This window comes from Anabrus simplex, chromosome 2 (assembly GCF_040414725.1).
Source record: "Anabrus simplex isolate iqAnaSimp1 chromosome 2, ASM4041472v1, whole genome shotgun sequence".
In the NCBI taxonomy this organism is placed as follows: domain Eukaryota; kingdom Metazoa; phylum Arthropoda; class Insecta; order Orthoptera; family Tettigoniidae; genus Anabrus; species Anabrus simplex.
The window spans coordinates 55793229-55818859 of NC_090266.1; the positions used below are offsets into that span (position 1 = coordinate 55793229).

Consider the following 25631-nt stretch of genomic DNA (forward strand, 5'->3'; position numbering starts at 1 on the left):
AGTACAATTTGAAAGCCCTAATGTTTGACATAATTATGCGTTCCACAACGTGATCTGCAGCAACAGAGATGGCTATACAAGCGTATGAATTTCCTCTCGTAAAACTCAGGAGTTCTCCGCACTAATTCTGACGCCTGACTATTAAGTCACTCTGCGGCACAAAGAATTATCACTTCACCGTTCATGACTATGTTGTCGTTTCCGTCACATCGCACTGCATTCTTAAAATAAAATTTCACGATTCTCACAAAGAAAACAAAACTTTCATAAACGTGCGAATCACACCTGACCACGTGCTAGCGGCGACAGACAAAATGCCAACACTTCAATACAGTAGTCAAGCTAGTTACAGAGGGTGCCACTATACTACCCATATTGCCAACAACAATCAACTGAAAATAGTTCGTATTTACTTTTATGGCTTGCTTAAACGTATTATTTCTTAAAATTTTTTTTTTTGTATAAGCAAATAAAAGATTATGAGCACTATACGGAATTAAATACGAATTAACATGAATTAAAATGCTTAACTGTACCTCGCATTAAAAGTAGTAGATTAGTGATTCTGATTGACGGGTGACGTTCTTCATTTCATTTTGTAGTCATGCCAACATGACTTACAACTGTCAAGTGCAACCTTGTGCCAGCTCACATATAGACCAGTTTTGCTTCAGAAGAAATGTAAGGAAGCAATCTTGACATTGTCTGATCTCAATTCAGGGCAAGCCATGTAGATGGCACTTGTAAATCTAGAAGTCGTTCAGTAATGTTGATTGAACCAAGCTATTTGTCATTCTGAAGGTGTTACTGAGGAAGAAGAATTATAAAAAATCGGTCTACACTGATAAGAATTTGAAAGGGAAGTAGCGCAATCCAGAAAGGAGTGAGTCAAGGCTGCAGTTTATCCCCTCTAATTTTCAGTATTTGTGTAGAACAGGCAATACAGGAAGTCTGTGAGGAATTTTGAAAGGGAGTCTCAATCCAAGGAGAGGAAATAGAAACTCTTTGATTTGCCGATATTATGTTATGAGTCTGCAGAAACTCCGGTCAAGTTGCTGAATTGTATGGACACAGTCTTGTAGAAGGGGAGCGGGCAAAAGTAAATGAATCCCAAAGTAATGGAGTGCCGTCAATTGAAGTTACGTGATTCAGGAAACATTAGATTAGGAAATGGTCTTAAGGGAAGTAGAGTATTGTTACTTGGGTAGCAGAAATAATGATGGGTGGAAGCAAGGACGACATGAAATGCAGACTAGCACAAGCAAGGTAGGTCTTTCTTAAGAAGAGAAATTTGCTCAATTCGTACACTGATTTAGGAATGAACAAGATGCTTTAGAAGACTTCGTACTGGAGCGTGGCAATGTATGGAAGTGAAACAAGGACGATAACTAGCTGGGAAACAAAGAGAATAGAAACTTTTGAAATTTTACTCAAGAATGCTAAAGGTGAGTTGTGTTGATCGAATAACATATGAAGAGATACTGAATTGAATTGGTGATAGAACGATTTGGCAGAGTTAAGGAAAGATCATCAAGCAACCTGGACTTGTTCAGTTGGTTTTTGAGGGAAGTATAGTTGGTAAGTGCGGTAGGGAAATACCAAGGTATGATAGTGACAGATTTACAAACATTTAGGATGTATTGTTACGTAGAAATGAAAATTGTAGCACATGTTGGGGTGGCATCTCTATCAAACCAGTCCATGGACCGAGGACCCGCCACCAGACACATGTGAATATCTAAATTGCTATACAGAATAGTCCTTCTTGCCATCATTATTAATTATAATGAAGTTAACCTGTTTTTCAGCAAGTTTACATATGTTTACATGTTTCTCACCTTGCTTTCAGAAAACAAAGATATTTGTTGGCCGTCTGCCTGAGGATGCTGATTCTCAGGATTTACGGAGACTATTTGAACAGTATGGAGTTGTTACCGAGTGCGACATTTTGAACCGATATGGGTTTGTCCACATGAAAACTGAGGAAATGGCTGCCAGAGCTATCAAGGAATTGAATAATGCTGAATTTATGGGAGTACAGATAAGTGTTGAGGTAGGTTCATGCCATTTCCTGTTTAATATCTGTTGAGATAGTGTCATAAAGATCAGTATGTGAAAAGATCGGTTTTCTTTTAGCAATCTACAGGAAAGAAGAGTGGTCGTGGGGGTGGAGGGGGTGGCAGAGGTGGTTTTGGTCCAATGCGTGGACGTGGAGGTATGCGAGGCATGGGAAGAGGACCACCATACATGCGAGATGGTGATTATGAACGAAGACCTGCTTTGCCTCCTCCCCCTTCTATGCGTAATGGTTATTACGACAGCTATGATCGGGGTTATGACAATTACTATCCATCCCGTGGACCACCACCACCAGTCATGCCTTCAAGAGACAGGTAATTGTACCTCTTTTTGTTTTCTCCATGGATAATAAGAAATATTTAGTAGAACATAAGTTCTTCAGAAAAATATTCCTGATTGCATTTCAACCAGTGGATCCAATCTAATATAGTCTGTTTACTATTGCTATTCTGTCTTCCAAGCAAGCAGGCATGCATTGATGTTGACTGTTAACACATTGGAGATGGCTATATTTGAATGGGCTACCCTCCTGAAATCGCAGAATTTTTAATGGTTTTTAAATTTTTTTTCGATTGTAACACTTTCAGGAATATTTAGAAATATCACAATTTCTTCTACCCAAAAATGAGTTATAATCATAATAGGCCTAGTGCAGCTATATTTAAATATAAATTTTTGAAGATAATAAGTTTTACAAACGAAAAAAGTCTGATTCAGCTATGGATGCTAGTTCGGTTAATATTTCAAAAATATGTCTAATATTGTGGACACAACTACTGAAACACACTAACACAGATTCTAACCTAATTGGCACCGGTATACTGCTTTACAACCAGGAATTTTCTTTCCTACTGCTCGTTTGATGACTGGGTTGCATCGAATTGCTGCAGGTTGTTAACTGTACACGTGAAACACCCACATTTTTAGCAAGCGGTCTAAAACAGTATTAGAGAACTCCCTTCAGAAAGCAGTATAAAACTACGTTACACTTCATACCATTTTGAAATTTGCTCATTATCTACATTTAATTGCATGAAGCGCCAGAATCATTGTTTGATTAGTGTGTAATTGTCATCCTCATCATTTTCAGAGCTAGTCTTCCATGATAACATCCACTATGGATTCGTTGTCGAAATTTGGTACACTTTAGACATGCTAAATATTCACATGGATGACACAAGCAAGCCTGCCTCTCGAAAACACTCTTCCTGTCCGCATGTACTGTACGTACTCTCCTGCTCATTTCAATGCTGAGAGTCAACGATGACGCAGCCTCAGGTTATGTAGGAACGTGGGCGTGTTATTAATGCCTTGAAAGAACAGCTCTCGACTTATGTTCATAGCTAGTACATTTTATGCTTATAGAAGCATTCAACAGTATGTTAGTGAAGTCACAGCTCGCTGAAACGGCAGCTACTATTTTTTTAACTATAGTGAAAACGTGCCCGTAGCTTTTCAGAACTCCGTCAGCAGCAATGAAATAACGCGCCTGTAGTTTCTACAAGCGGCGTCTCCAATGTGTTTAGGCATGGTCAAGATAAGTCACCCTTTGTAGTCCCTGGCAAGGTCTAGCAGGTAAAATGGCAGACAGTATCACAATAGCATTTTCTACCATTCATAAATCTTAAATTCTTTCCAGCAAGCTGGGTAGAATGTTTCAGAACGATGTGCCTCTATTTGTTACGGTCTTGGTATGCTTCTGTGTCTGTCTGTCTCTCTCTCTCTATGGCATCTCATGTTTCTCCCCTCTTCTCTGCTTCTTCTCTAATCTGGTCTAACCACCTTTCTTCCATGTGTCCAATCGGTCTCAAAATATTGCCTTGAAACTTGGTATGCCAGAGATTCAATCTGCTCTGAACATCATCCCTCAGTTTCTTCCCAAATGGTAACATCAGCTAAAACAAATCCATTGAGTTCTTTCTTATTTGTTTGAGTTGATTTATAATAGTATCCATGAGTGAAATGAAGGGCAATGGGGAGAGAGAACTTCCTTGTTGGACACCTCTTGTATTAAACCACTGAGATCTTAAATTTCATATTTTCACACTACTTTCACAACCATCAAACAACATGTGAACTTTTGAAATGAGTGGTTCTTGGGTGTTATGTTTCTCTAAATGTTCCCCTACTTTTTCTTCTCTCAACACTCGTGCCTTTCCCGAATCCAAAAGCACTATTATAAATTCCTTCCCAGTCTTTAGTATTTTTCATCGTCCTTTGGTGCTATTCACTGACCCTCATTGTTTTTCAACATCTATGCTTTCTTTTTCCACGTTTCTATAATTGTATGCTTTAGTGTATCATTCCACCAACTTGTTTCTTTCTCCTTGTCTTTACTTTTCGTTTTACCACATACAGTAAAACCTCATTAATTCGAAGTCATTGGGACTCAAAAATCGGACTTCAAATTACGTGATTTCGAATTAACCGCCAATTCGCAATTCAGAAGTACCAACCCTTTCATATCTGACATTAAGCACCTGAGAAACTTGTCTTTAGAAATGGCCATAAAACTCTTTCATCTAAAAATCAGCCCTATAGCAACATATGGCTTGGAAAACATTTGGGAACATTTGAGTATGAAACAGATAAAATCGAGAAGTTGAAGGCAATCTACTTGAAACGGGCGCTGTGCCTCTCCAAATATTCTCCTTCCCGGCTCGTGTATGAGCTATCCAGAGAGGGATTTTATGTGGAAGAGCTAAGGTTACAGTTGTTACTTCCAGCAGCAACACTCTATATACATCTGCTTCGAGACCTACGATCGAAGAAGGCTGACATCTGGGAAGATTTCTATAGTACTCTACCGATGCCATGCTAAATCGCGAGTGGGTTCAAGGTGGATATGAACTGCGACACCTGCTGACAAGGTTCTCCGTTCATGGGTTCCATTATAAACTGTGTAATATAAAGCGTTATCATGAACCAGGTTTGAACTGGGTATGTTTAAGATGTGGTGCACACTGTACTAGGTACCATGTTTTAAATTGTAAACAGCGATCAGAATCACTGGTGAAATTTTGCAACGAAGACTAATATTTTATATACTAATTCTTTGCACATTGTGCGCGTTAAATAAATTATTAATAGAAGTACCAACCCTTGCCGCGTTACAAAATTTTCTAAGGCCCGTTACTGCATGCATTTAACCTTGATTCAGTTTATAGCTTATTAACAGATTTTTTGCTTACAAATTTAAAATATGTATTCCCTCTACATTCCTTGCTCTGTACCCAAAAGGGACAATCACCATATCGTATCCAGATCTATTGACCCCAACTTGAGCATTCAGGTCCCCAGTTATCTTGTATTTGATCATCCAAATCTTCCAGGTACTCTGTTCTCTCATCATTACTGCATCAGTTGCTGAGGGGCATACATTTGGACTACTGTAAAACTATTCTTCCCTAAGTTGACTGGCTTTCATTCTTCTTTCATTTACAAAGGTAACATCCGTGATGGGTGACTTCTTTGGATTACCAAATCTGCTTCCTTTGTATTACCATATCGGTATAGTTTGAAACCACGTCTATCGGGCGAGTTGGCCATGTGGTTAGGGGTGCGCAGCTGTGAGCTTGCATCTGGGAGATAGTGGGTTCGAGCCCCACTGTCGGCAGCTCTGAAGATGGTTTTCAGTTTCCCATTTTCACACCAGGCAAATGCTGGGTCTGTACGTTAAGGCCACGGCCGCTTCCTTCCTACTCCTAAGCCTTTTCTATCCAATATAATAGAGTTTGAGGGGTGTTCCACCATTCGGCACATTGTAAAATATATTAAATTTATTGGGCGAAGACTGGTTTCGACTCCCTCGGATTCATCAAATCAAGGGGAATGTGATAACTATAATCATTAGGGTTGCCTACATGCACCTCTATCGGTTGACATAAGATATAATAAATTATACACATGATGGCGATTGCCTATACAATCGTTGCCAAAAGACCTGTCTTTGTTAATGCGACGTAAAAGTCATTGTAAAAAAAATTATTTCAGGGTTTACTCCCTTAGCCTTTAAGGATCCCTCTTCCCGCTGTAATGTTCTTACCTTCCGCCAACCAGTATCCTTACACATGTTTCTAACCGTACTTTCTTCCCTGGATCTCTACAGTTCTACATATGCTAATTATGTCTTCTCAACTTCTACTATATTCTTGAATTTTCCGGTCCCTTTCCCCTCTCACACCTACCATTACGTCTGTCTGTGTCACTCTTTTTTGGCTATATATTCTCGGCCATCACTTCAAACTTGGGTCAGTGTAATGCGGATCTGTTCGAGCCTGGAATTTAATTAGACTTAGTCTCCATGACGACTATTTCATTTCATTCCAGCTGAAGTGTCGTCAATGACTTGGGTAGGTTTTCTGGGTAAGCTGGTTCTTCCCAGTCCCAGCCTTTTGTGAGTTTTACTTCAAGTTTGAGCCAATATCTGAAGTAGTAGATGATCCTGGGGACCTGATCCATGATGGACTGAATCTTTCTGCTCTCTTTCAGAGTCATCCCCCCTCCCCCCCCTCCTTCTTTTTTTTCTAATTTCTTAAGTCTTGGATTCGTGCTTTGGACTAAAGAGGATAGGACATAACCTTGGATTTGCCTGTCGTGCTGACAATAACATACAACGGGTGAGTGTTTGGTCCGCCCTGTCAGTATATTTTAATATTTGAATAATTTATACGTACATGTTTCGGGAGCCTCAACTCCCTTCGTCAGCGTATTTACATCAAAATCTACCTTACCTAAGTCTCAAGCTATAACATCTTATCACATTAACATTAAGCATTGTCCGTTCTAACCTCAACTCTAGGTACTATACGTACACTTTGCATTTTTGTATAATGATGCCTGTTGTAACCAGACATGTAAGGCATGGAACATTTTAATAACACTCTTGAATCGTCCACTCATTCCTCCTGTCCTTTTCCCTCGTATGTGTGTCATCACCCTGGATGGATCCACTAGCTGTGTCGACTACTGATAAAATGTTACTTGTCACTGCTTGCATTGTGTTGTCACTATGAAGCTATTATCTTACGTCCAATTTGACATCCTCGGAAGTTATAACCCTTTGTTGCACTGAATATGGTCACCGTTGTAATATATATTAAATTTTTTAGCCATGCATGTGCCGTCAGGGCAGATGACCGATATGGTCAAGTTTCAACAATGATAAAGGTGTTTTAATTTATTCCACCTATTCAATACTTATATTTTCACGTATAGTTGTTAGACTTAGAGCCAACAGACGGGCAGCAACCAACTCAACAGTAGTTAACAAATAACTTCCACTTACATAAAACTTATTTCTGCATCTGTTGACATTTTCTGGCAAGGATTCAGCCATTTTATTACCTACTGGTGCTAACGGCCTCTTACAATTTTTCAATAGACGCTTCTGCCTTACTTACTACGAATTTCATCAGCGGCCTTGAAAAGATTGTATTCATGACAAGTTTATGCTTGTGTACACGCCCTCATGTCGTTGGCTTTTTATTACTACCACTTTGATTTTCCAATATTTTATACGAACTGTTTTAATTAGAATTTTAATAGAAGTTTTAGTCTCCGACAAGATTATAGTTTAATCATAAGACAGTTTTCCATTAGCATCTTTTTATTTTATCATTTTTCACAATTTTATTGTTCCTAATTTTAATAACAGACTAAACTTTTAACTTCCACTTTTTATTTTAGTTGTATTTTTGATGATTGTATTTAACTTCCACTTTTAATTTAGTTGTATTTTTGATTATTGTATTTAGGCTGAAGATGCCCTTAATTGAGGGTGAAACATGTCCCATGTAACTAAGAATTTAATTATGTAACAATTATACGTGAAAATATAAGTATTGAATAGGTGGAATAAATTAAAACACCTTTATCATTGTTGAACTGTTAAATTTTCAATACGGACCTAAAATGAGGTTTATAACATGTAATGGTCAAGTTTGTTGACTATTATTATTTATAAGCTTAATTTTCTGTATTAATTGTATTTAATTTATAGACAAGAAAAGTGTTCCACCGATCAATACTTATTTATTGTGAATGAATTATTACACTAGTACCGGTTTCGGCCTGTCATGGCCATCATCAGCTAGTACATAACATTTATAGTCATTAGACAAAATTACAAAGATGTTACGTTAGATCATCCGGATGTCTAATGAAGAATGGAAGTAAAATATATTGCAGTATTGTTATGTTAAAATATTTGTGATTAAAGGTGGTTGTGATGGTTACATCTTTGTGTACTCCTAAAACAGCTTTGTGATCATGTACAGCCAAAAGTGGTTTGGACGTTTTTGAGGGGACCAAAAAAAAGGTCATAAAGTGGAAAATTGCTAAAAGTGTATAAAATTGTGCCATTAAATTTAAAGTTGGGTTTGAATGCAAAGATAATTATGATAAAGACAAAGAAATGCTTGTTTACTATTATCATTAAAGAAATGAATAAAAAGTAATGCATTTTAAGAACACCAACATTGTAAAGCATCAAGGAAAATCATTCTTAGAAACATGAACTATACAAGTCAGCATTTTCATAAAAATTTTGAAATATGCAAAAATTGCCAAGAATGTGAGAGAATAAAGCAACACGGTTTAAAAAAATAGTCTTGCACATCTCTTGCGTATAAGAAACACATCAAATGTAGACTGCTTCTTTCGTTCCAAATTATTTACAAGAGATAGTTTGGTAACTTAATAATACATTAACCCTTTCCTGCCCACATTCTCACACCCCTTATCCCCAAGTTTCCTATTATTTAGGAAAAATTGAAGCAGAGCCATTGTTTCAGAAAAAGTTATGTATAATAACTATTGATCACAATGTATTCAAACTTTCAATAATATTAGACCATATACCATCACATCCATTTCTCTATTCATAGTGTCATAAGGTTACTGGTGATACTTGACTCAAAGGTAAGCTGCATTTGTCACGTTCTCATATTATCAGAATCCCTCAAAATGAATAATCACGTGATTTTGGAAATGGAATGGTGCCCATGTGTGTAAGATTTGTTTCCTCTGAGCGAGTGTCTTCCCATTCCGTATCCATTTTACCGGAATGTGCCTGTTTGAATGTTGCATTGACATGTATGCAATTGGCTATGCCACTGAATAGTTCGTCTCCTCCTAACATATGTAAAAAAACAATTTATTTCTCGTAATAGTCTTTCCAAATTATGGACAGGTTCAACGTCATCCATATAAATCATCCGGAGTAACGAAACAAAATGATTGTGTTACATGAATTGCCGTGTGGCATCGTCATCAAGTCCGATTTATCGATATCTTTTCACTTACCTGTATCACTGTTATCACTAAAGTTATCTTCGTTGACATGTTAATCACTCACTAAAAATTCACCTCCACTCCTGCTCAACGATTGTGTCACTTTCTTCACCTATATTCAGCAGTTTCAATATACGCAGTATTCAATTCCGCCATGTTTACGAACGAAACTGCTGACCCGTGCTCGTGGAAGTTCAAGACCATTGCCTAGGCAACATCAAGACAGATCATCTCTCTTCTTTTATTTCCTAAGCCTTGTTGATTGTTCTGAATGTTAATAAATGCCTTATAAACACTTCACTGCCAAAAAATACAAAACTATCACATAGATCAGACGTGTGCAGATAATGCAGCCAGATGCTGAGGACCAGGAGGCAACGTGACCAGGCAGGTGCTAAGGGCGGGAAAGGGTTAAACTGTCGTCGCGACAAAACTTGACACAAAACGTTGCGTTATGCCCGTAGTTTCTACCACTGCCAAATTCGTTGGTACTGCTGCACAGATCACCCTGCTTTCATTTTCATCCTCGGGTTCTTGGTTGGTACTGTCTTTTATCAATCCCCTGTTTATGAATTTAGTGTACCATATGTATTTCGCAGGTGGCAACGTCATCACATTCAATATACATGACAAAATTAGTCTTCTGTCCCAAGCTAACTACATTCTTCTTCATATAATCAGTGCTTTCCATTATTTCCATTGGAACGTTATCAGTGGTTCAGTGAACAAAGCCTGCTTTGGGGAAACAGTTTTGACCTGTGGTCTGCTTTACCGATGCCCTCACAGATTTTAAGAAATGCATCGCATCCAAAATTGAGATTTCACATGAAACTGTTTCCAAGAATCCCAACCTCTTCCACACAAGCATCTTTGTATATTTCTGCTTCACACACACCGGATGATGCCTTGTACAGTTCGTGGGAAGAAACGCTACACATACATTTCACAAATAAGATATATCGATTGGCTGCACAGCACATAGGTCAATGAACAGTAAGATTTTCCTCTGCCGCACTCCAATTCTGGTATTGCGTGATCGCATGCCGTTCTCAAAAATTTATTACATCATCCAAGCATTAGTATTTGCTGTGTTGTTGGTTATTCAGCCCGAAGGCTGGTTTCATCCTCTGCAGCTCCTCCAACACCGGTCATAAATAGCCTAGGCGTCACTGAAGAGGCGTACCAGGGAAATGAGGAGTGAGGTAGTTTCCCGTTGCTGTGTAATGGCATGGAAAGGTATATACATTCTTAAAACTGCACAGATACTTCCACTTCCCTATAATGAGTGGTATCAATTTCTCCGTACTACTCTCTTTGCAGCATAGTAGCACTGTTGGTCTCTCTTAACTGAATATATTCTATGGCATTTCTCACCCTTGGAATGTATACATTTTTTCAGGAATAAGCTAGAAAAATAGCCCTGCTTCATCAGCATTTAAAACATTTCCGGCAGTATTGTATCTCTCAAAAGTCCAAACAGTATCGATATTGTCACTGGCAGCCTCCCCTTGTATGGATTTGTATGAAACTGTATTACTTTTTTTAAAAAAACCTTCAAGCAGCCAGATAGATGCTTTGAAGTTGCATACAGTAGAACCTCGATAATTAGAAATCGATTACGTCAAAATTCTGTCTAATTCGAAGAAGCTCTCATTCCCAGAAACGTGGGATACGGTTGTGCACGTTATTTAAGTTGTTTAATTCGGAATACGGATAATTCGTTATTCGAAGTACAATGTCTACCCCATTACCAAAACTCAGACTTATAATTCGAATCACCGAGCTCGATAGCTGCAGTCGTTTAAGTGCGGCCAGTATCCAGTATTCGGGAGATAGTGGGTTTGAACCTCACTGTCGGCAGCCCTGAAGATGGTTTTCCATGGTTTCCCATTTTCACACACTCCTAGCCCTTTCCTGTCCCATTGTCACCATAAGACCTATCTGTGTCGGTGCGACGTAAAGCAAGTAGCAAAAAACAAAAAATTCGAATCTGCCTTACATTTTAAACCAATGTTGTCATGCAGAAGTGAGACTTTCTCCCCTCATCAAAGGAAAGTTAGATTAGCCACGATGATGTAAGGGCATCAGGTACTTTCTGTGCAAGTACAGGACATCTAAAATCCAATGAATAAAGCACTTGCACATGGGAGCCAGCATAGATTTCTCCTTGTCTTTGAATCATGTTTTTTTCCCCTTTTGTTGCGAGAGGTTATGTTTGTCACCTTCTCGGATGCATTTTGGAAATAGTTTTTCTTCTTAATGGCATTTGAAAGGTTTAAACTGTGAATCAAGGTTAACTATGCAGTAACGGGCCTTATGATATTTTGTAACGTGGCAACTTCCGAATTACAAATTGGCGGATAATTCAAAATCCATGGCTTTGACAATATGAAATTGACCGAGGTATGAGCGATTCTAGTAACACCGTTCCGTATGCAACCAGTCCCTGTTAAGGTGTGAAAATATCACGCATAGGGTCACTTGGTGCATGCATTTCAGTGGGCTTGGCAGACTGATATGTAATAGCAACTTCTGACTCAGTGAGGAAAGCAACGGGAAACTACTTCACTCCTCATTTCCCTAGTATGCCTTTTCAGTGACACCTAGGCTATCTATGACAGCTGTTGGTGAAGCTGTAGAGGATCAAACCAGCCTTTGGGCTGAATACCCAACATACATACAGAGAAAGATCTAACAATAATTAGGAATATGGGTAAAGGGAGAATGTTAAACGAGCTAGAAATTCTGTATATATATATCAGACGTATAATAAAGTTCAGAATCTTAATGATGTCATGGACATTAAAAGTATATTGCACGAACTAACGTCTAGATTATTAGAAAGGGTTAGTTTAGATGAAACCAGGATCCCTAATATTTCATTCATTATGCTCTAAGGCTCTTCCCATATCACCGAATAGTAGGCCCGCTTCCATCAAACTTGATAACTCGGCCCCTTCGCCAGCCTCAATGCAGTTAGCTCCACCCATCCCCTTCTTCCTTCCATACTCTCAACCCCTTCCCCCCCCCCCCCCGTGTTTACTACCGCCTCTGCCGCACAGATACAACATGAGAAACGGGGTCAACAGAAGAGTGATTGCTGATGCAACGGAAGGTCGTGCATAACTGTTTAGAACAAACAAACAAGTAAGTCCTCACTCTAATATTGTCAAATAGACGACTTCTCACCCTTTTTGATTTGCTACTTTTTTTAAGATGTTCTTTCCTTCTTACAGAGAACAGCCAGTCCAGTAGACATTGAATGCTCTTGGCAGGATGCCCTACACAAATTATGCCTGCATGATGTTTACGAGCGGCTTCAGTTTCCATGTTATTCCTAATTACACTTCATGTTTTTAATTTCCTTCAAATTTAATGACAAGCTGCGACCTTGACCACATCTTTTGACAGACATTTTTCTCTGTTCGTGACATCGCTTGTTTACGATCTATGTACATACTTTTGCCTTGGTGAAATAGTACACCATTTTATTAGAACTAAATTTTATCCAAGAAGATGATCTAAGTTTAATCTCAGACTACATTTAGAATGACTATAGACAGTGCTCATTTGACATTTTATCATGAGTTTATCAAATGTTTCATAATATATGTACCATTATTTTAGATAATCAGGTTACAAGCCTAATTTTCTAGCTTCTTTTTTAGTGTTCAAGTGTATTACTTTAAGATTGTATTTAAGACTGAAGATGCCCTTAAATGGGGTGAAACATGTCCCGAAAATGATAAATGATTGTAACCACGTATAAGTGGATAAGAAGTATTGAATAATAATAATAATAAAAAAATGTTTTATCCTGGCAAAGTTAGGGATGTACTCCCTTTCTTACACTTAACCAGTCTTAACCTAGAGCACTTAATAACTACTGATGACAATAGTATGATAATATGAACAATAATAACAGTAATAGCATTAACAAAAGTAACCACACTTTAAAGAAATCATATCATCTATATATTATAAATCGTACGTAGAGTACATTAATATCGTTATGAATAATGAGTAGTATAACTACTACTTAAGAAAAAGTTTAGAAAATATATACATTTCTACAGTACACTGAAATATCGCCTTCATTTGAGATGTGAGAAAGATTAGTAAGAAGGAGATGATGATCTGTGAAAGGAAGAGGGAAATGATGATGAAGAGGCAGTAGGAGTGGGTGTTTTCAGGTCATAATTTGATGGTTCATGCATGCTTGCCTAGTATTTCAACACAGGCATGTTTAAAAGCTAAGCTGCTGGACATGCTTCTGACGTCCACTGGTAAGAGATTCCATTGTCAGGCTGCGGTAACGGTGAACGATTTTGTGTAGATTGCTGTTCTGTGTACAGGAAAGGATAAATACATGGTGCTGCAGGATCGGGTATTTTTGTTAATGGTCTCTGGAGAGGAGCTTCATTCAATCACGGAGATAGGCTGGTTGAGAACTTTTAAGAATAGTATGCAAGAAGCAAAGAGTATGAAGTGTGTGTCGTTTTTTCAGGAGAAGCCACCCGAGCCTCGTGTAAGACGGTGTGACATGGTCAGCGTAACGAAGTCCATAGATAAATCTTACACAAGCATTCTGTGCACACTAATTTCCTTCCCCAGTCTACTCCTAGGTTGTTATAAACTATATCGATCGCAATAATCAAAATGAGGTAATGCGAGTGATTCAACAAGAATTTTCTTTAGTTTAAAAGGGAAAGCAAATTTGAATTTACTGAGACAGCGTAGCGTTCCGTATATTTTTCTACACACGGATATAGTTTGGGTAGACCAGGACAGATGTTCGTCAAATATTATACCAAGATTTTTTTACATTTTGGCTATACTGTATGGAGTACCACTTATGGACAACTGTGGTAACGCTATTCTATTGAGTTTGTGAAGTAATTTAGGGTAACCAATAATTATTGCCTGGGATTTTGATGGGTTTAATTTTAATCCGTGATTTATGGCCCATATATCTATGGTCATCAAGTCTTCATTCAGGCGACGTGTTTCTGAGTCTAGGTTTTCGGGTTTGCTGTGTATGCATACCTGTAGGTCATCAGCGTATCAGTGGTATTTACAGTGATTTAATCCGGAAGATATGCCATTTATGTACTTTCATTGGATTTTAAGTTATAACAACGTTCAATACGGATAAAACATGGGGTTTATTACTTGTATATAACGTCCACAGGACTACTCGTTCAGGCGGTTCGACGTACCACAAACGGCCGGTGCAGGCAGAAGTTAAAACGCCTCTTACTCGTGTAACACTGCTACTTCGTGGGATTTGTTTTCACCTTATGAATCATGAAGTTAAGTACTTTCATGCATTTTTTTTTCACAATTAGAACTAATATGAAATTGATAGATATCTTGCTTTGGAATCGTATCCTTAAGGGATAGAACCTGAGACGCGCTCTATTTAGTTTCATGGTATTTGCTTAAAGGTATCACATCCTTTCCTACCGTCTCGAGAATATTTTGTGAACTATATGTAACTTCAAAATTCTTGCCATTTATGAAGGGTAAGCACCAATTTTTTTTTTTTTTTTTGCTTAGCGGGCTAGCTGCTACTCAGTCGCGGAGGAATGGCTGGGCGGTGTCATTCTCTTACGGGCGTGGAGATTATTGGTTTGATAGATGACTGTAGTGGAAGTTATTTATAGGGAAGAGATATTTTTGGTTGTGATACGGACAGTGACTATGCATAGCAAGAGATTGCTGGAGAACTGACAGACGGTGCAGATGAAGAAGAAATAGCATCGGCCATAATAACTTCGTCTGCAGTTCAGTGGTTGTGGCAAGAGAATTGACGTCACGAGCACACAACAGATTCCATTCATGGGTGTGCCAATTACAAGAAAGCATTTCGCGTCTATTTTTGGTGGTGTTTGCTATTTTTCAACAACGTGATTGACCTAATTGTTTGAGAAACAAATAGCATACCTGCCAAGTTTTCCGGTTTTTCCGTAAAATGTACGGATTGGTTATGTTTTACGGTTGTACGGGTGAACAACGTTATTGTACGGATTTTGAATATCGGCGCTTGGTTTCGCTTTCTGCGGTCAAATCGGATTTGTTTGACTTTCGACAGTAGCTAGTAATACGGGATGCAGTGTTTGAAATTCGACCGGTAAATGTATCAATAATCACATTATCTTCGACCTCAACTGCTACTTCATTCAATGAGAATGTGATACATGTTCCCAAACAAGTAGCAGGCTGCAATTTTGAAGAAAAGAAATCCGTGAAAAGAGCAGGCTGTGAATTTATATAAAACAACTTTAGTGACTGTGTCGCGCTTTGTAGCAGCTGAAAGGCTTTGTGTGAGTGTGTAACATTGGCGGTAGTTTTGAAACTCATGGAATTGTGTGACGAATTTCTAAGCGATTTATTATTTTTAGTGGTGTTCGTAATAAGTTCAACTAAGAAACGATATTATCAGTCTTTTCGGGAGGCATATTCTGCTTAATTTCCTTGTTTTATACGATCACGAAAAGCGTTCCCAGTGTTATGTGAAAACAGATGAGCACTCGTCAAAATGTAACTTTGTGTACGGTATTTAATTTCGGGGGTGATCTTATCATTTACAGTAAAACCTCAATGCATCTTTTTTTAAGGGGTAGGGGGGAAATGACGATGGATGCGGGAAAACTATAAATGCGAGCAACATAAAAAATTGGGGGAGAGCAAAATAATTGCACTAGCCTGCAAAATAAAACTTTTTGTGCGGCAGAAACAAAACTAGCTGGGTTTTGTGAATTTCTTAACGCAGAATTCGAAAAAAATTAGTTTTTTCGAATCACGTCTGGTTTGGTGGCAATTTTACAAATTATTTTGTTCTTACGTAAAATTGTTGATACTTAGTATTGATTAAATTTGATGTATTAATGTAAATTTCAGCTTAAAAAACATAATCATATTTTTCATGCATTGAATACACATAAATGCTGCTTTGTAAGCAAGTAGACATATGTATTATATTTTATATGTATATTGAAGTTCGTGAAACTGAAGCATAAAGCACCTATTTAGTTTCGACTGTACAGTTGCTTTTAAATTAATTAAACCGTACTTAAAAATTACATGGTTAAACATACATAGTTTTGTTACTTACATTATGTGCAGGTTAGATTCACACCTCCGTTTTCCGTGGAATTTCCGGGTTTTTGAAGTTCTTGAACGATCTCTAGAAGGGTCGTCTCGTGCAGTCGACGAACAGTAATCGGCCATCATATTCACTTCCCAATGTCCCTGATAGCGTCGTTCTGCATCTTTGAGATCCTGGTGAAACCTTTCACCTTGTTCTTCACTGACAGCTCCTAAATTTAGAAGGAAATAATCCAGATGCGAAGCTAAGAAATGAAGCTTAAGGCTCATATTACAACAGAGTTCCTTAAACTTTACCAACATTTTCCTTACAATTTCTTTGTATTGAAGGTCCTTAATGTTGCCAAGGAATTTAGTCACTACAGCTTTGAATGCGTTCCATGCCTGCTTCTCAATTTTGGTCATCGTGTCTGTGAAAATTTTATCCTTCATCTGTTTACGAATCTGTGGTCCATCAAATACGCCTTCCTTGATTTTTGCATCTAATGAGGGAAATTTAGTGGATAAATATTGGAAGCATAGGCTACTTTTATCTAATGCCTCGACATAGGAGTTTCATCAATCCAAATTTGTTGTGCAAGTGTAGAAGTAGAATTTTTTCACGGTCAATAAGACTTACATTGAAGACATTTTTGGATTCTGGTTGTAGTTTCCTTTCTGTCCAATTCACTGTATCCCAATGTTTATCCCGTGCCCTGCTATCCCATTCGCATAGGAAACAGGGAAATTTTGTATAGCCTTTTTGTTGTCCCAGCAACAATCCAATGATCTTCAAATCACCGCAAATTTGCCACCCATGCTCATATTTAATTTTTTTAAGCACCAACTTTAAGGTCTCGTATGTTTCAGACATTTTTGTGGAGTGTGCAAGTGGACGGATGCCGGAACATTTGTATTATGTAGCAAAACAGCCTTTAAACTTATTTTGAAAGAGTCAATAAAAACACGCGTTACTAGGATCATACTCTTTCTCTCCCAATCGACGTAGAAGATTTGAAACATCCGTACAAAATAAAAGTTCATCTTCTTGAGTATAATACTTTCGGACTGTTATCTTTGAAAGGAAACTGCTTTATCAATCCATCATAAACATTGCATAAGGGCTGAGGCTTTTAATGTGTCTGATTATTCAAGTGGTCTAAGATGAAAGACACACTCTCAACTGTCTTATCTTCAATCCTACATCCCTCGCGGTCTATCGCGTATCTGGGGGAGTTTGTTATGAATTTCCCAGGAAATCCCCAACTACAAAATGAAAATTTAGACAGCGATAATCCTATAATAAAATGCAAACGATAACAAATCAAATCACATAATTGTATTCTAAAAAAACTTGCGCGAGAATATCTCTCAACATTACATCTTACGAATTCATGCAGATTCTAAAACACCGAATTGCGTCAAAACTAGACGTGATAGAAAAAAAATAGCATCATTTTCGGAATCAGGGCAGCGATTTCCATAAGAATTACATATTTTCTATTTTACCACAAAATCATGTTGGCTAGTGTTATTGTATTTGGACATTTTTGGTTATGTAAATATATTATTATTATTATTATTATTATAAAAGCAACAATAATGGCGCATGGCCTCCGGAGCAATAATGACGCGTGATAGACTATCTACGCGCGTATGAAAATGCGGCCGTACCTAAGATGAATTCTAGTGTTTAATTCGACAGACAGCCCTCGAACCGTTTGAATTAACCAAGGAAAGTTAAAATCCTCGACCCAATCCAGACCCCTTCAAAGACCAACACGTGTTAACCATTTAGCTTATACTATACATAAGGTATCAAATATTGCAACAATGATATAGGCCAACGAGATGAAAATAAAAAGCGCGACTTTACGCAGTTTCGTTTCTCTTTTCTTTACAAATTTTGTAGTAATTGAAAACCTTTGCGGTCAGTTCTCTTATTGCAAATTAAAGATATACGTGGATATTACGGCGATAACCTCTATTTAGGAAAAGATTCCGTAGACCCTTTGCGAACGATAGGTTAGATACCCAACACGGTGCAGCTCCCGCAGCTCAGCTCAGACGATGTCACAGAGGCAGAGATGCCAGCTATTACGATTCAATCGTAATAATTACGAATTACCCATCGTAATTAACCTTTACGAATCACACACCACAAATTACGATTGTTTGTTGATTTTTAAATCTAAGTGTATGAAGTGTTGAAAAAGATACACAAGGAATGCCATTACAGCTTGAATTCTCAGAATATTATTTCCGGATTTATCAGTAATCATTTATACCCCTTTCCTGTCCCTCGATTAAGAATATTTAGAGTTTTCATGCGCCGAACGCAGTGTGTGCTTCCAGTACCAGAAATATAGGCACCTGTGAACTGGTATATCTTGCGGAGTGGTTGTTTATGTTCCTCGCATGATCAGACTTCCATGCCAGTATGCGAGTTCTTTTGTCTTTGTTTCGGCGGGAAAGTGGTGACAAACTCCGTTTAATTGTGAGTACTGTGTGCGTGACTGTTGAAGAAGTATTTATTGCTATTTAAGTTGCCAAATTTACATATATATGGTAATCGTGTGTTACGAAATGCGAAAGGTTTGAAATAATGAAGCGATTTCTCGTGCAGGAAAATACATGTGATTACGTTACCGTGACTACTGATGCTAGTAATAAACCAAAAATAGTTCAAAAATTTAGGGAGGAATACTCGAAAGAATGGCCCTGTTTACTGTGTTCCTCAAAATCTAATTCACAGGTGTTTTATAGTGTGTGTAGCTGCAATATTTCAGATGCGCATGATGAGGAAGAACAAGACTGAATCCCGCGCTAATATGAACTCCAAACTGTTGTAAGATCTCTAAAAAAGGAAAAAAAAATTACCCCCCCTGCTTTAGCGGCTGCATTACGAATTGCCTTTCTTGAAAGTTGGCATCTCTGCAGAGGTTAGAAATTCAACGCGGCGTGTCTCGAATAATGTCACAGCGGCATGTGCAAAGCTGCCAACTTAGGAACTACTTACAAGACTAGGCTATGAGAAAATATTATTGGTCAGGCTTGGGTAGGTCCGGCTTGTAACGACTGTTGGGCAGAGGGCAACAAACCGGTCAACAGGCCTGTAGCATCCCACACACTGCACAAGGTTCAACACGATTAATCACCCTATGATTAATTAAAACGTATATGGCGAACTGCGCGATATTCTCTTTTTTCAATGAAGTTGGCAGCCTTAGCCAGCCCACACCAGCACAGAAAATGGTGGCAAATTTTAGTTTTACGCTGTCTACAATTTAATTCTTGTAAATAAGAATACTTTCAGGGGTCGGTTAGTGGGTCGAGGAGAAGCATTGTCAGGAGGCTCGTAGTGAGGTTGCGCGTGAATAACCTGCGTGCACCACTCCAGCCTACAAGATCCTTGTTCAAGACTACAAACTCTGAATGTCACGTACATTCTTCTGTAACAGGTTGCCGCTATTATATGCTAAGAGTATTGAGCAGTCGCACTAAATTCAAAACTAAATTTTATGTATATTTTTTTACATATGATTGATCAATGCGGGAAAATTGTGATCGAAGACAAATAGTTTTTTGGCGATCGATGCGATAGAGTGATAGTTCGAGAAACGATAAATGCGGGGAAATTTAACGTTGGTTTATATGGAACATTTTAGGGACGAAATAAATTCAACGATGAATACGGAAAGACAGTTCAGGGAACGATGAATCAAGGTTTTACTGTATTTACCTTGTATTAGTATTGTTTATAATTCCCCCCGTCTGTTGCCGTCCTATTTCATTATATCTCAAGACTGTTACGCATGCACGTGTTGTTAAAAATTTTCTGGTTAAGGATCTTCCGGATTTATCTTTCCGAAAGTTGGCAGGTATGAAAAAGGTACGTGGCAGAGTGTATACTTGGTGCGTCTTATCCAAGGTCACGTGCCTGGAAGTGGAGACCAGTGACGACGAAATTTGTGTTTTTGGAGTTTGTAATGTTCATGGGGACAGAAACCCACCTGGAAGAGCTATTTCTCCAGGGATGGATTTTTAGAAATCCCTACATTCCCTCAAACACTGGCAATGGGCAGATTCAAATTTATCTTGCGATATTTACATTTTGTTGATAATTCTATAAGGGATATATACACGGGACCTTAAAAAGCTTTCCAAATTTCAGCCTTTCCTGGAAATTATAAACTGTAATTTTCAGATGGCCTGCATCCCCACTGAAAATACTTCTGTGGACGAGTCCCTTACACTTCGGCAAATTGAAATAGAAATTTATATTCCCTTATATATTTTTGTAAATATTGCGTATGGTTATGACAACCCTGAACAGCGGCCGTCGTATATTGCTTGAAACATTGGACTTTATCTCGGTAAGTAGTTCCGAACTTTTCATTACGTTATATTTCGTAGATTTATTAGGAATCCTTTAGCTTAATGTCTGAACCTCAGCCGCGCTTGAATTCGAGTACCGCCTGAGATGTGAGCAGCTCTGGATTAAATTGCTGGCTTGAGGGGCTAATGGAAGAATAAGAATGAGATGTGTTCAGGAGTGAATACATTTGCCGCCGCATGGATATTGGTAACCATTAAACCGCACCACTGTAATACTTCTTTTGCTTTATGGAATTCAATTCTTTGTCCTTGTGCATTTTAGTTACCTCATTATTCCTGTGCATGTTACCCCTGATGAACGTGGTGCGTCACTGACAATACCGATGTGCCTTCCGCATCCGTACTGTTTGACACACTGTATGCGTAGACGGGTAATGATTTGAGCGAGGGGAAATAATGTTATGTGCAATTATAGATATTAAATAACTTTTATACAACAGATACAAGAGTTTTTTAAACATTTCCCACAAATGTACTGTGTAGTAGAATCATTACTGCTGTGTGAACAATCGCCATACACCGTACCTAGTAAATGTAGTAGCTCCATATAGTGCGGTATAACGATCATAGGCAGATATAGCGTTGTTTTGAGTGTCTGTTACTTCTGTCAATTGCAAAATTGCAGGAAGCATTGCTCAAGGCACAAGCCTGGCTGTCCTGGACACTTCCTGCAGTGGAACATCCTGTCCTTGCTCTGACCCTGTTTGTAACACTGCTCCACTTCTGCGATCTATGCCCATTTACCTTACCCACACATTTACTGGCAAAATGTGTTCTGGAACATGGTGTGATAGATTTTGGGAGCATGTGAGAACTTTTCATTCTAGTCATCAGCACTGTGAGAGAGAAATAATACATCTCTTTTAATGTTGAATCAACCCATGGTTTTAATCTAGATTTAAGAGAGATGAGGGACCTTGCAATCAGATTATAATAAATAGTTACTTCAGTTATAACCTGGACAAGAGAGTGGGTGAAAAAAAAAAATATCACAAGAGAAAGTCAACGTCCAGGAAATTATGAATAGCTTCTTGATTTATACCACAACCAGCATCATGGAAAATCAGAATGACTCGAAAGAACCGCGAAAATAAAGCCTTGCTTTACGTTGTCAGGCGTCTCCCTGTCCTTCGCGGGATGTAGCAATTTTCCACTTCAGACTTCACTTTAATTATGTTACTTGTTTTACGTCCTACTAACGGCTTAACGGCTGTTGGAGACGCCGAGGTGCCGAATTTAGTCCTGCAGGAGTTCTTTTACGTGTCCGTAAATCTACCGACATGAGACTGACGTATTTGAGCCCCTTCAAATACCACTGGACTGAGCCAGGATCGAACCTGCCATGTTGGGATCAGAAGGCCAGCGCCTCAACAATCAGAGTCGCTCACCCCCGCAGATTTTGGTGTATATCACCAAGCACATGTTCATCTTAATCTTTCTAGCAGTTCATCGGAATCTCCACTCACGAGAAAACGTTTCTTCGCTGGAAAGATGTAAATGTTTACTTCAAATATTACTAGGACCTTTTTGAAAATGAAATTATTCTTATTCAGTGGCGTCCATTACGTGAATAATACTGTATATAAGCCTAAAAGTATTTTGTTCATTACACAAATTGGGGATTTTGTGTCTCTAAGTGGGGGAAAGATGGAGGCCCGATATGCAAGTAAATACAGCACTATACTATTCCTCCCACCCCGGCGTTCGGTAAATTTAGTGGCACAGAACTAATTCAAAGTTCTTAGTTTAAAGAATATTGAGCTAACCCATGAAATCTAGAACAAACATAACTATATTGGTCTGCTGTCTATGGCAGAATTTAACACTACATGCAGACACACAAACCAGTGAGCTTAGGACTAAATAGCTGGCAGTATCTCAATTCTCACCAAAATATAGTGCAGAAGTATCTGGTCCCAGGCCATTCAGAACTTAAATTTGAGAGTTTGTGCATAAAATAAGGGGAAAGAACAAATCAGAAAAATGAAATGCAGAAAATTAACTTTGGTCATGTTCTTAAATCAGTTGCTCTGTTGAAGGATATAGAACTTGCTGTAACATTTCATGTTCTCCTATCGCAATTAATTTATTTAATCCTGAATTATCTTTTCCAATAAAATTTCACGTCACTGTTTTTCATGCAGTAGATACGGCAGACTGATGATTTGTTCCATTGTAATACCAACAAGTACAGACCTTGAAGTGCTGCGAGCAATCTGGAAATATATCCCAAGATAATTATGTTTTTAATGTTGCTTGTCTTTCCAGAAGGACATACTGTAGGATGATCTAGGTTAAATTGTATTCACTGAAATATCATTTGGAGCCTAATATCCTGGTTGGACCCCTAATACATAACTGAGCTGCTTGGCATTTTGGTATAGACAGTTGATTTACCAGTCACACTCCTCACTATTCACTCTCATGTCTACATCCCTCGGTCATAAACTTGAATACAGTGGCCTTTTTCCACTCTGCTGGTAATCTTGGTACTAAGTTCTGCTATTAACGTATTAGCACTGCACGGCCTTGCTATACTACTTCCCTATAGAAAAATACTCAGTGGTTCAGGTTTGAAACTGCAAAGTAGTTTTTAGCCCTTCACCTGTGATTATTACTTAGAATGTTTCCATAGAAACTGATATATCAATTCTGCTCTCTTGACCTGTTCTTTGCAGTTAGCAGCCTTTAATTTGGCCTCCGGAACCTTATCCATAAGCCACATTAATATGATGAATGTTCTGTGTTCTTTAGGGACCCAGACAGGCGATCATACCCTGATATGATTAGATCACCTTATGAACGACGTTCATTTGGTGATGTGGGGCGTGGGCCATATGATAGACCTGCCCTGCCTCCAGTTGCTTCCTTTGAGCGCCGCATGTCTTCTGACATTTATCGTCGCAGGACCCCTCCTCCATCTTCAAGCTATGGTGGCTCTGGGTAAGTTGAGCTATACAATCTGTAACAATTGTTAGCAGTCTGTGCTAATCTCCATTGCCTGTCAATTGTTAACTTAGTCTTTTCTTAACTGAAGAGCCTCTGGGGCCCCTTTTTAGTCACCTCTTACAGAAGGCAGGGGATACCATGGAAGTTTTTGTTTCTACTATTCCAACGCTCAGGGGAAAATAATGATTTGTGAATGATATAGACAGAGCTTTATTATTATTATTATTATTATTATTATTATTATTATTATTATTATTAGCATATACAACTTATTTTTCCCCTTTGACATAAATTTATGATGGAATGTTGCCCCTGGTGAGGCTTGGTGTGTAGGTCTATAAAGTTAATACTGTGTAAGTCACCTGTGCGTCTGTGAGGATGGGGCCCAAACTACGATCTAATGCTGAAGACGCCCAGACGCCACGCCCAGTCCCCAAGCCACAGGAATTAACTAGTGACATTTAAAATCCCTGACCTGACTAAAATGATCCCTGGGCCCCTGTGGATTAAAGGCCAGCATGCTTAACTTTTATCCAGTTAATTCACTCATTTGGTTTCAACATTTGGAGATTCATTTAGAAAGAAGGCATATTTTGATTTTTCACTTATTTTTAGTACATAGATTCTCCGTTAAATTAATAAACTTCATTGTTTGTCTGTATTGAACCAAGATTACAACTTTTTATTATAATTTTGGGTCCACCTTATTCAATACATAAAAAATCATAAGTGAGCAAAACCGGTTTTTCATATGTTATCGGGTTATGGCATAAGACTCGCAAGTCTTTGACTTGTTGAAAATATTAATATAGAGACAGTATATTTTTAACACAGTTTCATGTTGTTAATATGGTTTTAAATTGTGATGAATTTGACGTTGGTAAACTTAAACGATTGTCAATTTTGCTACAAACTTTTATCAGCTGATGATGACTCAGTGGGGCGTCAAAACTAGCACTGATTGCAAAATATGTTATAATTACATCTACGCTACAATTTTAATGTATTGAATAAGGTTAACCCAAAATTATAATAAAGAGATTCTCCGCCCAACAGACTGAAACCTAAAAATGTATTCATGACTCGTCTGATTATTCTATGCTGTACAACTGAATGCTATTTGAAACTAATTTGATTACTTTATTATATTATTTAAATAACTGGATAGAAGTTATTAGATTATTCATACGGTTGTGTTGTCATTACGAACTGAATGATATTCAGATATTTTTTCAATTATTTCAATAGTTGGATGGAGGTTATTAGATAATTGAAAGTATCACTAGTTCTTTTATAACATCACTGTTGCAAAGCTCCATTTCTGGAATTGGTCTCTTCTGCCATCAAAGAATGCTCAGTGGCCTCGGATGATTCTCTACTTCAACAATGACAAAGGTGTTTTAATTTATTCCACCTATTCAATACTTATATTATCACGTATAGTTGTTACATAATTAAATTCTTAGTTACATGGGACATGTTTCGCCCTCAATTAAGGGCATCTTCAGCCTAAATACAATAATCAAAAATACAACTAAATTAAAAGTGGACGTTAAATACAATCATCAAAAATACAACTAAAATAAAAAGTGGAAGTTAAAAGTTTAGTCTGTTCTTAAAATTCAGAACAATAAAATTGTGAAAAATGATAAAATAAAAAGATGCTAATGGAAAACTGTCTTATGATTAAACTATAATCTTGTCAGAGACTAAAACTTCTATTAAAATTCGAATTAAAACAGTTCATATAAAATATTGGAAAATCAAAGTGGTAGTAATAAAAAGCCAACGACATGAGGGCGTGTACACAAGCATAAACTTGA

The 25631-nt window shown here is 38.0% G+C and overlaps 1 protein-coding gene across 4 annotated transcripts in view; it reads left to right on the plus strand.

Annotated features, from left to right (window-relative positions):
• LOC136863873 (probable splicing factor, arginine/serine-rich 6) overlaps positions 1-25631 on the plus strand; it is a 295188-nt gene that overhangs the window by 48432 nt on the left and 221125 nt on the right. For all 4 annotated transcript variants that reach the window (XM_067140233.2, XM_067140235.2, XM_067140234.2 and 1 more), the window contains exons 3-5: positions 1850-2053; positions 2137-2393; positions 23614-23802. In XM_067140233.2, the coding sequence (XP_066996334.1) occupies positions 1850-2053; positions 2137-2393; positions 23614-23802 (650 nt within the window). The remainder of the gene's footprint in view (positions 1-1849; positions 2054-2136; positions 2394-23613; positions 23803-25631) is intronic.